At 37.5% G+C, this 14,411-nt stretch overlaps 1 protein-coding gene across 1 annotated transcript in view; it reads right to left on the bottom strand.

The window, feature by feature from the left end:
• The window catches only part of CDH8 (cadherin 8), a 288,359-nt gene that overhangs the window by 114,619 nt on the left and 159,329 nt on the right, over positions 1–14,411 (bottom strand). Inside the window, exon 4 of the mRNA XM_075189000.1 lies at positions 11,821–11,940. Within this exon, the coding sequence (XP_075045101.1) occupies positions 11,821–11,940 (120 nt within the window). The remainder of the gene's footprint in view (positions 1–11,820; positions 11,941–14,411) is intronic.

The raw sequence follows: 14,411 nt of genomic DNA on the forward strand, positions 1-14,411 counted from the left end.
CCACAAATTGCCTCCACTAAGCGACAAATACACTTTAAGAGCATTGAACCACGTGGATATAGTTGTTTGAGGTTAACTTTAAGGTCAGGTGCCATAAATATGCCTTTGAAGGCAACCTCTAATCAGAAGGACAATACTGTTTTATTACTACTCTTTATGTTTTTTAGTTTATACAGTGCACCAACAGAGTCCGTAAATAAGCAGATATTTGTATGTGCAGATCAAATGTTGCCTTAATGTAGCCTCCACCTCACTATAAATCTCTCACTTCCGACACACATTCATGTTCTATTTTTTTTGAAAATCTTTAAAAACATGGGTCAGGAAAATCTGAATGTTAATATTAAAAAAAAAATGGCAAGTCTGGTTAGTTTATTGCCTCCCGCAGCATGCTTAATTTTGACATATAATAATGCTGCATATAAAATAGCAATAAAACACTTCATTATGCAAAAGAAGGATCGATTTCTCATCATTTGATTTTGGCGTTGTACATACTCATTTATCACGAGGCTATTGATAAGGGCAAAATTTGTATTTATGAATTTAGTTTAGTTTAAGGTAAACCACATTTAACTTTAAACTGATGAGACGATTAAATGCGATATATAGATCTTGCTTCCTCTTGTATATTGACACTTGGGAACATAGTTATAAATGTTATAAATGTTCTGGTAAACATAGTGCTCACATTCTCACTTTAGGTTCTGTACCAAAATAACGTTTAACTATATACCGGTAATAATAATAATAATAATAATAATAATAATAATAATAATAATAACATTACTATTATTATTATTATTATTATTATTATTATTATTATTATTATTATTTCTTTATAGCAAGATCTTAGTGTAAATGTATCAAGTTCCGATTTCTGCAAATCGCTGGAAGTCGGTGACTTTGCATAGGAAATTTACAGTGGCGATGGCTTGTAAAGGCAAACTTGACTTTACAAGCCATTGCCGCTTTAAATTTTCCCTGCAGAAATCGGAACTTGATACATTTACAGGGGCGCACAAAGGGTTTTTTAGGGGGGTTTCCCCTCAACCCCCCCCCAAAAAAAAGCTAGAGAGCTGACGCACATGCACCCGCGCATGCGTGCAGCTCCTTTTCGGCAGCCCTGTACAATACAGCAGCCACGGCGCTGTCAAAGAAGCGCCGCCGCGGACGCTTCTTTGACAGCGCCGCGGCTGCTGTATAGTACAGTGCCACTATGTAGGGCACTTTTTTAGTGGAGGGGAGGGATTTCTGGAGACCCAGAAACCCCCCCTGCGTGCGCCACTGATTTACCCCCTGGAGTAATATGAACTGTGGACAATGAGTTGGGTTGCATGATATGGTTATACTACAAAATATTTATATATTTTATTTCAAAAGTGCTGACATATCAAGCACTGCTATACATTGAAGGGATCATGACACACACAAATGACAACTAGTGACATGAATCAGAAGGTAAAGATGACTCAGATGCCCAAAGAGCTTACACTCTACATACACACATTTATTAATACCTTTCAGATTTCATATATAAAACATAATTTGAAAACTTTGTTAATGGAGATCTGCTCTGTAATGGGGACGGACAAGTCTTAGAGTTGAGCTTGAGTAGTGATCGACATCAATATTTTATTTTGTGGTTACCTTTTTTTATAGCGTTACAGAAAGATGTAATGGCATTAGCTAAATAAAACATCATCCTCTTTCTCGGGGCTGTACCCAATAGACCAAGGAGGACACATGCCTAAGACACAGAAATTACTTTGTTATTTTAAAATTTTGTTTGCCATTTTATTTTCTATTTTTGCTATTTTCCAGTAAAGGGGTTCAAGTGTGTGTTTTGGGGGGGGGGAGGGCAGAGGGTTTGGAACTGAAGACAGGTACAGTTGAGGTGCACAAATGCTAATTTATGCAGCTTTTGTCAGCCAGCTTAATTTTATTTTTTAAGTAATACTAGTCCTTTAAGTACACCATTGACAAATGAGAAAATAAATGGCATATGGTGTGAAATAGTATTAAAATAAAAACAATGAAAACACAGTTCTCTGTGGGATAGGTGGTCTGCTAAAATTTGGCATTTTATCCACCTTCCCCCTACTTCTATTGCCTAACTTTTTCTTAAACCTACCTTTTTCTTAAAGCCTTCAAGTCTCCCACTTAACTTCCTACTTTATCTTCTGCCTCTTCCCCTTCATCCCCCTTCCCTTATCCTTATCCTCCATTGCTCCTTCTCTCCCTCCCTTCCCCGTGTCTCTCTGTCTGTCTACCCCACCCCTTAGATTGTACGCTCCTTTGAGCAGGGTCTTCTCTCCTCCTGTCTTCACCACTTTTAACTCTGCTCTCCAGCTACCTAGCCCTCCTCCTCTTCCCCTTGTCCCCTCTCACTCCCCCCTCCCCCCTCTGGTGGTCTCCCTGTCACCCGTGCCCTCCCTCTTGGGTTCCGCCGTATGCAGGACCTTCCCTCTCCCCTCCCCCGCCCCTCTAGCTGTGCTTTGAGCTCACTGAGTTACTGTGCTTATTGTTTACTGTACTGTGCTATCTCACCTCGTATTGTAATTTCGTTTGTCCCTGTATGGCGCTACGGACACCTAGTGGCGCCCTATAAATAAAAATTAATAATAATAATAATAACTTTACCAATGTTATACGAGTCCAGAAACAGTATGCACTTGTACACAACCCATCCAAAAAATCTACTATGCAAAACTAATGCTGTATATATTGAATTAGACTTAAATAATTAGAATTATACAATGTAGAATTACACTAAGTTTTTTTTCCGCAAGGAAGCTGATCATTTAATAGCCAGCTGTTCATGTTAATGGTGTCACTTTCATCAGCAGAAAAGAAAGTTATGTTAATTCGATAACAACAAATGTTGAAGCAACCAATGAAAATGTCATTATAGAGAGACTGATGTAACCCAGGAGGATGAAGTGAAGAGTCTGGTTCTTGGCATTTTGTCTACTTAAGTAAAGTGCTTGTTTCTTGGTATCTTTGCTATGGAGGAAACAATGAAATGTGTCAAGTTGAGCAAACAGCGAAATGCGTTTGGAATTAGGAACTGGGAAGATCATTGCTTTCTATAAGGAGGCCATGTGTGTGTAGTTATTGAGAAGGTCTGGAAGGCAGTAGAGTGCATGTTTGGTTTCTCAACAATTGACATTTCTACTAGAATTGTCTATAATTTCCACATTTTCTAGCAGATATATTTTTTGAAAAGATTAGAAGCTTGTAACCAGCATTAAAAAAATTGAATGAACTGCATTTTTATAATTAAACTAAACTGCACATCTTGAAGCTGATTCTCCTTTGTTATCAGGGTCATTGGTAGAAAGTTAAGAACCTCTGATTACTGACATATATTCATCTATAGGCCGCTAGCTATTTATTAGATAGAGATATCTGACCTGCTAGATGTCTATTTGTTTTACTTTTCCCAGTATCATTTTTTTATTTATTTATACATGGAAGTAAAAAACATAAATTTGTTTTGCCTTCTCATAAAGCTTTTTTAATACATTACAGGACAAGCTAATAATATTGTTGTTATTCCTACCATATCCATTTAACATAAATCTTAAGAGTATTCATAATAGTCTTGTTGCATGTTTTACTTAGCTTCTATAATGGTGTTCCTAAGTCTGCACATAGAACTTAACTTATGAGCTACTGTGTTGTTTCTGTTCCATAAACTAGTTCCCATATATGTTTACTAGGACAATACTTTTTCAATTTTTAACTTAGATTGTTTTTATACTAAGGTGGATTTAAAGGTGTAGAAAAACATCAGGTCACATTGGTCTCCAAGTTTTTGATGTGTGGTCAAGTGATGTGTGTGGAGGGATGTCCTGCAGTAGTTCAACTCAAATCATCATCATCAGCTATTTATATAGCGCTACTAATTCCACAGCGCTGTACAGAGAACTCATTCACATCAGTCCCTGCCCCATTGGAGCTTACAGTCTAAATTCCCTAACATACACACACACACACACACACACACACACACACACACACACACACACACACACACACAGAGAGGCTAGGGTCAATTAACCTACTAGTATGTTTTTGGAATGTGGGAGGAAACCCACGCAAACACGGGGAGAACATACAAACTCCACACAGATAAGGCCATGGTCGAGAATTGAACTCATGACCACAGTGCTGTAAGGCAGAAGTGCTAGCTGCTAACCCACCTGCACAGAGAACAAGGACAGATATTTCTATATAAATAAATGATGATGATTCCTCAGTACTAAGCAAAATTAAGCTCAGAACATTTACCTGTAATCCTCATGAGATAAACATGTTTTATGTGACTTGGGGATCAGAAACCTTTTGTCCATCCATGGACATTATATGTCAACTCTGTAAGTGTAAAGTGTAGCTTTGCTGTATCTGTTTTAGAGTACTTATTGATTCTGTAGCTATTTTGGATTTTACACAGTGCAAAGGTGCCTTTGCAGATGTCCTGTAGGAGATCTTTAATATCTTTATTAAAAAAAAGGAATGTGAGAGACAGATTCAAATACGCATCTCACAGAAATCAAATGCCAAGGATTCTGGTTTATTATGCTAATGGACAAATTACTTTCTGCTTCTATAAGTGGTGTAATGAATACTGTGTATAATAAAAAAAAGCCAAATGCTACGGACATTAGCAACTATTGAACAATTATTGCATATCTACACTTCCTTTGAATGAGAGTTGTTAATCAATTAAAATCCATATATTAATTCAGATTTACACCCCCTAAGGTCTATTGAGGATTTTGTGTAAAGAAAATACAATTTAATTTATGAAATTAACATGGCACAATCAATGTCGAAAATGTTTGAGCGATGCCTAAATGAAAGACTATAGCACTTACTCCTGAATTAACATTATCTTATTTATTTTCTGGCTCAGAGAAAACTACACGTAATATACTATGCTATATTACTAGAGATGAGCAAAAGCCTGAGAAATCTAATTCAAATTGAATTTCGGGGCAGAACAGGCCGATATAATTATAGAGTTTTCCATTTTTCCATTCCATAGTGTGTTTATAAATATGCATTTTGCTGAAAGAATTCAACTGGAACAACAATTATCAAATCATTCTGCCACGGGATAGAGTAGGGGTAGTATTAGGAACACTGGGCCGAATACTGCAAGGTGAAATATGTACAATTTACAGCGAAGTTCCTCAGAAAAGTTTAAAAAATGTCTCTCGCCTCTAAATAATACTCTTACCCCCTTTACTGTGGGTATTGTTTACCAGGTGCCAGTGGCATCAATATTCAAATTAAAGGGAGGAGTCATGATCAGCATTGTATAAAATGAAAGCTTATGTCAGGTACCAGAGATTTTTGTAAAGGAATGGGACACAGAAATCTCTATATAATACTGACAATTAGGCAATTCTTTTTTGGATGTTTTAGCAAACACTGTACTGGATATTTACGAGGGGTGCACAAAAATGTATAGTCATCAGGTCTGGCATTTAGTGAAAACATTTAGCAACTACTAATAACCCAGAGCATTAAGACATGTCTAAGACACATTTGCGTGCCCATGATACAACCAAAGCCCATTCTCTGATTATATCCTGCCTGAACTACTGCAATCTCCTCCTACCCGCTTGTCTATCCTCACTTCAATCCATTTTGAACACTAATCTTCCTCTCTCACTGCTCCACATCGACTGCACCAATCTCTATCCTCCAGAATCCCTTTATACATTTCAAACGTCATCTGAAAGTACTCACCCTCATGTCAACTTAGTTCTGCTTGCAATCTGCACCCCCCACTTCTTCTTATAATTATCATTTATTTATAAGGTGCCACAAGGTGTCCGCATACTGTACAAGTACAAGCAGTAGACCATACAGGGTAAAACATTACAGAACAAAAACCGAGTAAACCAAGATTCCAGAAGCTCCAGGCATAGCAGAGGGGTTGGAGAAGAAGAAATGGTATAGAGATAGGAGGGAGGAGAGCCTTGCTCATAAGAGCTTACATCCTAAAGGGGGGGGGGGGGCAAAGAGACAGCAGGTACAAAGGAAGTCAGATGAGGGGATCAAGTGCAGGAGGAGCGAGTAAGGGCCGGGAAGAGAGACATGAAGAGAATGAGCATGGAGAGAGCATTAGGTGCAAGGCTGGTAGGCTTTGTGGAAGAGGTGAGTTTTAAGTGCCGTTTGAAAGAGCACTAATTAGGGGACAGTCGGATGGAGGTCGGGAGGTCATTCCATTGGAGAGGGGCAGCTCGGGAGAAATCTTGGATTCTTTAATGGGATGAGGTGAAGAAGGTGGAGGAGAGGGGGCGGCCACTGGCCAAGTGCAGGGAGCTGGAGGGGGTGTGGATGGAGAAGATGTTAGTGAGATAAGGGGCAGTTCTGTGGGAGAGGGCCTTCTATGATAACCATCTCTTACTCCCAGATGACAGACTTCTTCCGAGCCTTCACCCACTTACAAAGTTCCTTACCCTAAACCTAAAGCATTTGATCCAATATATTAAAAAGCAATAACAGTAAAAGAAAAAAACAGTGCTGTATAATCTCACTAGCACTTTGGTTTCACATCTGCATTTATTTTGTCTACCTTGTATGTCCTTATTTTATGTTTATGCTTTTTTTATCCTACTGTTTGTGCTGAGGAATACTGTAGCACCCTACAAATCAACAATACTAATTGTATTATTATTATAATGATAATAATAATAATAATAATAATAAAAGTGATGATAGCTCTCAGTTACTAATAGACCGCTCCCTGTACTCTAATTGATAAATACTTTGTACAATACTGCTTGTACCATGGACTCAGAACTGTACAACTACCTATCTGCTTTAAACCAACTAGAGTGTCGGGGGCTGAACACCAATTGCTCCTGTTTTTTTCACAAGTATCAACTGAGCAGAGCAGAGCAGTCCAACAAAGTACAATGGAGGGGCTTGCAATATTGACTAGCCACCAGTATTGTGGATCTGCATGGTATACTACCCATCAGAATTGGGATGTGTATTCTATACTTGTAGTAATAATTACATTACATGCTAGATATCAAAATGTGGTCTTCTTTGCATAGTAGCTACTGGAAAGGAGACAAAAGAATGAAGGTCTGCATTATACGCTTGCTGTCAAGATCTATTTTGTATACTAGCCACAAAAACTGTGGTCTACATTTTATAATAGCCATTAAATTAAGGTTGGCAGAACTGGCTGAAAAACTGGAGGCCTCCACTTAAACTTGCAACCAAAATGAGGGTCTGTATTGTCTAAAAATCATCAAACAGATTCTGTATCCAATGCTTGTCATGAAAACGCAGAATGCTTTGTACATGTACCCTCACTACAGGCTTTTATACTGGTCACCAAAATGGGCTTTGCTTCCCACCCATATTCAACCGAATGCTTGATTGTCAGAAGAGAAAGACTGCCGTGCCCAGTCCCACTTCTCTGGCTGCTGGGCTTAATTAAAACTCAGTATCTGTTTATATGTTGAATGTATGACTTTTTAATGCACATTTGTAACTGATCTGTGTTTGGCTTAGTCTAAAACGGGACCAATACTCTTAAAATGAAAAATGTTCCATCCCGTTGTAGGTAAATTTTATTTTTAAGTAGAAAAGATGGAACCAGCTATTTGGGATGACTCACTGGCCTTACATTTTTTAAATGAAATGCAGTAATTTAATTCATAGAGGACATCAATAGAAATATTATACCTCACCAAAATTACTATTTTGAGTTAGCGCTGCAGCCATAGGTTCAATTCCCGGCCAGTGTGGATTTTGTATGTTCTCCCTGTGTTCTCCCTGTGTGTAACTTTGACAAAAGTGGACCCTAGTGTGTGCGTCTGTGCGGTATGAATTTAGACTGTAAGCTCAGAGTGGTCAGGGACTGATGTGAATGATTCAATATTTTCTGAAAAGGGGTTGCATAATATTGTGATGCTGTATAAATAAGCAATAAATAAATCAACATATAGGGCCTGATTCATTAGTGTTCTTATCTGCCGTTTTTTGCTTATCCTAAGCAAATCCACTCTGTGCATGCTCAGAAAAGGGTGATAAGAAGAAAAATCCACTGCCTAAGTGAAGAATTTCTTAAGCTAAGATGAAAATCCATCTTAACTTCACTCTTATCTCCCCGTTTCTTCTTAAAAATACGCATCTTAACTTTTGCACAGGATAAGATCACTAATGAATCAGGCACACAGTGTAAAAAAGACTTTCTATTTTACCTGGAAAGAAAACAGTGAAAACCTCCTTTAGCCAAGCAGCAAACAGAGCATTGATATTTCTCTACAAGTAACTGCCAATGAAATACTGGGACACATTATTCATTACTATGGTTAAATCCATTTCACCTAAATATTAAATAAAGCGAGCCCTCGGGCAAGACTGTTGCAAGCATATCATAATCTTAAACTCTTTCAAATATTACTAAGGGAGATCAGCAATCACAGTTCAGATGTCATCTAAGTAAGACTACCTCTTGGAAAGTAGAACAAGTAATACCACAAGATAACATATCTTACACTGCCGTAATGGTTTCTTTTTTTATTCACTCGAAAACCTGACTGTGAGCAGAAAAAAAAAAGAACATATTACTTGAAAATTGCAAGGAAGTCAGATTCAAAGAGAGAGGGTCTTATTTTAATCAAGTTTAATGCAGATGTGTTTTCTCATTATAAAAGGTATTTGTCAATGGATGAAACCACAAGCGTCGGAGGAGTAGGTAATTTTCTCACCATCCCCCTCACTAAAAAAAAAATTCCCTTCTCAGTTATTAATTTTCACACTGACTTGAAGCAATTTTTATACATATTTCAAACACTGTATTACAGTTCTAGTACCTTAATTGAAGAGGTTACTAAGCCTGAAGGAATTGTAGGGAACGTGATGGAGCAACTGTCTGCAGAATGTAATAAGCATTGTTGGTGACAGGCTGCTTAGACTACATTTAAACGCTCAATGAATCAAAACATGCTAAGCTTCATCTTACATGCATTGTTATTTTTTTCTTTTATTTTAGATAGAAAGATCCACAGTTGGCATATCACCCGGACCACAGAGCGTAACGTTATATATTTGGGGGTATTTAATTGCTTTGCTTTCATTCCATGTAATTCTAATAGGTGATTGGTAAGAATTTATACTCCACACATTTCATTTGAGGTCACTTATATAACAGAAAACATCTGCTACAAAGGACAGCTTTGAACCTGGCGAGCTCGCCAAGGTGTCCACAAAGGCTCATAGGTTTATGGAGCATGACGGCTGAATTTGCAGAGAAGTTTGCACAGGCTGAAGAGAAGAGTTGTGTGGAGTGAGTGTAGGGGTAACTAGATTTGCGAATTAATGCAGATTTTTTTTCCCCAGATTATTTAAATTAGATAAGTGGGGGGTGCATTTGGGTGTTACTTGCTGTGCCCGGGGTCATACGTTCATTTATAATTTGCAAAACAACTTGAATGTTGTACCAGTCTTTGGGTCTCAATCTACACATTTAATGAGGGTAGCTTTTGTGCCTCTGTGTTGCAAATTGGCGAAGATGGACATCTTCAGGCAGGCTCCAAGCAATAGAAAAGAAAGATTCACACTCACATAATTGTTCACAAGTAGTAAAGACAGTCCTCCTGTTCTCTTACGCTAATAATTGATTTAAGTCATAAGGGAGACTAAGCTGAGCACTATTTCAGGGGAAAAACGTAAAGGTTAAGTTTAATGAAAGGACACTTCTAAAGTGGTTGGACGTTGATGTGATGGTTACAGTTTTGAACAGGTTTGCAGATGCGTCTCCTGAAAGCAAAGAGTAGGAGAGCACTTTAATGTGCATTGGATGGACCATTCTAAAACACACTTGTCAAATAGCGCTTGGATTTTGGATCACTAATATTTTAAACTAAACATGAGAGTGAAGGAACACCAAGGCTGTCTCTAGTACATGTAGCACTTTTGTGTATTTAAAGATTTTTTTTATATATTTGAGACAGTGCTCCAAGAAATGTGCCACTGGAAAGTATAAAACTAGAACTCGCCAGTTCAGAACTGGTGCACAATTCAAACGCTTTAACGGAGTGGAAATAGCGACATACACCTAACATTGCAGCAGTCTCTTCTACTTAACACTACAAACTTCACTACAATGCACACACAGAATACGCAAGTAATATCACAGATTTAACACACCTAAAATTTCAATGTAGTTTTCCGTTTAGATGGTAAGCTCCTGCGACAATTCATGCCTTACAAATATGTTTTATTGAAAAAAATGCCTATATATAATGCTTACTCTAAAGTTAATTATGCATTTTATATGTCTATTGGAGAATTATGATGCAACAACAACAAAAAACAATAACAAAAGCAATAATAACAATAATCATACTAACTACTGTATTGTTATTATTGTTATTATTATTATTATTATTATTATTATTATTATTATTATTATCATTCTACCTTGGCTACACAGTACTACTAACACTTGCACAAAAGTCTTTTGACTACTAAATAGCATTGTACTATTGGTGTTAGGTGATTATATTTTATTGTAGCATAGTAAGTAGAACTGAGGGATGGATTAAGCCTGAGGGAGATTAAAAGCTGAGGTTTGTGTACATAATTATTTGGCCTCACTTAAAGTTAAGAAAGCAGGTTGGGTGATGCCTATGTACAGGTCATAGATGGTGTAGGATTAAAGTTACTATATAAGGACAAGGAGGAGTCATACAGTTCTCTTGGGATCCAGAAGCTCTCCCATCCATTCCCAACTGCTGGATCTGGTGTTCTCGTTGTCCAGGTGTCGAAGTCGTATAATTGGATGAACGAAAGTATATTGGTTATTATTGTTTTACTGTGCGATCGCGCCACGCCACGTGTTACGTGGCGTACTGATCGCAATCGCACGGTAAAACAATATTAACCAATATACTTTCGTCTATCCAATTATACGACTTTGACAGTTCCTCCCTTTGATAGTATAATAAACTCTCACCTTAAAGATTTTATATGCAGGATCTCAGTATCACTTTTCATTGCTCTGTAATGTAAGGCCCCCTTGGTGTATGACCACGCTGTCTCAGGTTATGGTACTGGCCCGAGGCCGTGTGATTGGAGGTGCATGAGTTCTGGTAACTGGTACATTTGAGTGAGTGCATCTGATTTTAAGTGTATTTTAATGGTGTTTAAAGCATATAGGTCAGTGTAGGACCTGCATATAATGAGGTGCCCTTGACGCTGGGATGCAGGCTTAAATGTTTTGATCAAAAAATGAACTAATACCTCATGTTTTTATTTTGGTAGACACACAGATATGCAGTGTAAAGGATAAGCACTGACAACTGTCTTTTTATTTTTTATTTTGGTCTATTTTTACTTGACTTTTGACATTCAGGTTTAATATTTGGTCAAATTCTTTTGAGGGGGCACCTCATGCACTTCCTGCCATCAGATGTTTGTTCAGTTCCTTCCATTAAAGAAGGCAATTATTAGATTTTCAAGGAGCTTGCAAGGGATCATACACTGTAATAATATATTACACAATTTAGCGGAAATCTCTGACCTTTCAATAAACGCCTGCCAATTTCCTCATTTTCCTGAATCAATCTGTATAAAAGTTACCATCCTTTACAAGTTATTATCATTAAATACTTTTTATGCCCCGGTGTTTATTCTTCCATTGTGTTTGCTACTTAATTTTTCTCCCTAGAGTGTATGTATGACTGTATTTATCTGTGAGCCCCGTATAAGATAGTCTGAATCATATATAGTCATATTTGAGAAACATCTATTAATATTTTATTGGGAAAAACATACCTGTATGTGGTTCAATAGAAAAATAAGGCTGGCCTTCCAAAATGCTGTAGACCAATTTAGCGCTATTTCCGTACACTGGGTCATCTGCGTCCGTGGCCACTACCTTGGTGACAAATGTACCTGGTGGACAAGAGGAAGTTACATTATTAACAGTCCATATCGAAGCATATACATGTCGAGTGCATAAAATCCTACTTTTTTCGAAAAACGTAAATTGTATAAAAAACACACATTATTAGTAACATTTTTTATTGCTCATCCAGGCATAATTCATAGCACTGTAAAATTGAGGAAAATTACAAATTTTAATGTCAATAAAAATGAGTCTCATATACTAATTGGAAGAAATGATAGGGAAGGGCCTGCTCATAGTTCCTGTACCTTGAGGTACCCGGCCGCTCTGCCAACTCTCTACCAGCTTAGTGGGACCCTGGGTATTAGTCTCCCTGCCGATGCAGATTCTCTAGTGCCCCAGAATCTCAGCTCTGTCTGAAGAAGCTCCTGCTAGAGAAATATTTTCTAGTTCTGCGAGAATTTGGTTACTCTCAATCAGTCCAAGTCCTTGGTCTCTCAAGATTCTCCAACAACCCCTCTCCCTCCCCAGTAATCCCTTTTTGTCTCTTCTTAAAAGACACCTGATCCTGGACCCTTCCCTGGGTCAACCCCCCGCTCATTGTCCCCTTGTGATTGGTGGTGTGAAGAGTTTGGGTGGTAACAGGGTGGAGGTAGAGCATGACATCAGTGGTCTCCCACCTGCTGTGATCGAGTTGAAGAGTGTCTGGAACAATAGTTAGCAAACAGGCAGAGTCCACCTCTTGATTTTAGATAGAGTCCTGACCCTCCTGTTTTTAACCCTTTCCACTCTTCTTTAATATCACAGGGTCCACAGCTGTCTCCCACTTTCTGTGAGATGCCTCTCCCCTTCCTCTCTGGACACCATAACAATAAAAGGTCTGGCCGCCGGGTGGCATTTAATAACAGAGTGGACTGCGGTTGTTGAATTGGCCCACTGATGACAGACAGTGTTGGTACGATATTCACAATGTAAGGCAGGGTTTGTCATAACCACCATCAACACCAACATCACTATAATAATCATCACCACCATCATTACCACTGTCACAACCATCATTATTATCGATATCACCACCACCATCATCCACAGTTTGCCTTTTAAAAAGATTCCATTCAGTGCTGCATATCGTCAACATTTTGCTCAAGCATTTTTAAGTAGGTTCACTCCACAGAAAGTAAATACCCTTGCGGACATTTATGAACGCATTATATTCCTATATTACATATTTGTGTGACATTGTTACAAGCAGCTATTACACATGAGACATTAAAAAGATCTATAGTTTTTCCTTTAATAACTATTTATGAAAGTACATATTGAGTGATGCTTAGAATGGAATATGTATCTTTACTGCTACCTTGGGTAATGGTTTATCAATTTTTTTCTTTAATATAAAAAGATATAAGAACTTCCTTATGACAATTATTGATCATGAATAAACCTTAACAAAGATGTAAAGACAAGGTTTTATTAAGCTTTTATTGATTAGTCAAAGGTGGACAGTTTAAAAAAAAAAAGATTATTAACATCAAATAGATCAACAGATGTCAAATGCAGAGAGTGCAAATTCTATTTTTCCAGGACTTCTTTTGTATATAGCACAAAAAATATTCAGCTTAATTTTGATACTACCATTTAAAGATGAGTTAGAATGCGCTTCCCTCCCCCAGTTCTAAATCTGTCTGCTCATTTTAAATGTGTCCCTGGTGCAGCTCGATATGGTTTTAAAGTGCACAATTACACATTCTAACTGGGGTTACTCTGAATCAGACTTCTAAAATATTTATTAAAACAACAATCACATGAAACAAAAATCATTGTGGCAGGCTATAAGGAGAATGGCGGTATTTACCATTTTCCCTTGTTTTTTTTTCTTCAGGCTGCTATTAATTATTTATAATTCTGGATTACTATGCAACAACAGTCACATGGCACATGGTGAAGGTATCAGAGAGGCTTTGGAACACTCCTCTGAGCTCTGTCTGCACTGTGACATACTTGTCACAGACTGACTGTGTCTGTCAGACACTTTTGTTTGCCAACCAGAGAGATTTTGAAAAGGAGACATTTATTACCTTGCTATTTAAAGAAAAAAAATCATAAATCTTCTAGGTGGGATTGTTGTTTTAAATAGCAACATTTTATATTTCAAAAATTAGGTGACAGATCACAGAACAAAGGTTCCAAGAAAAGCTATAGCACTAAACACACCAGAATCTAATATTTAGGTCTGCACTATTATAACTGTTACAGATTCACTTGTTCGCTTGCCCATGTTAGGCTCTTAAAACCTAGTGGTTAAGTTTTGATTTAAAGGGCTTTCATATAAATAATCTTATCCCAAGCTTTATTTCATTGATTGTGAGAGCCTTATTTGCAGATTCTGTTATGAATTATAAAAGTGGGACAACCTTTCCCCTAGTGCCTAATCATCATTCCATACTAGATATTCAGAAATTTTAAATCAATAACAATAATCCATTAAATAAGAATGTTCATTCCAGGATTTCCACAT

The sequence above is a fragment of the Mixophyes fleayi genome, chromosome 10 (genome assembly GCF_038048845.1).
Source record: "Mixophyes fleayi isolate aMixFle1 chromosome 10, aMixFle1.hap1, whole genome shotgun sequence".
Lineage (NCBI taxonomy): Eukaryota > Metazoa > Chordata > Amphibia > Anura > Limnodynastidae > Mixophyes > Mixophyes fleayi.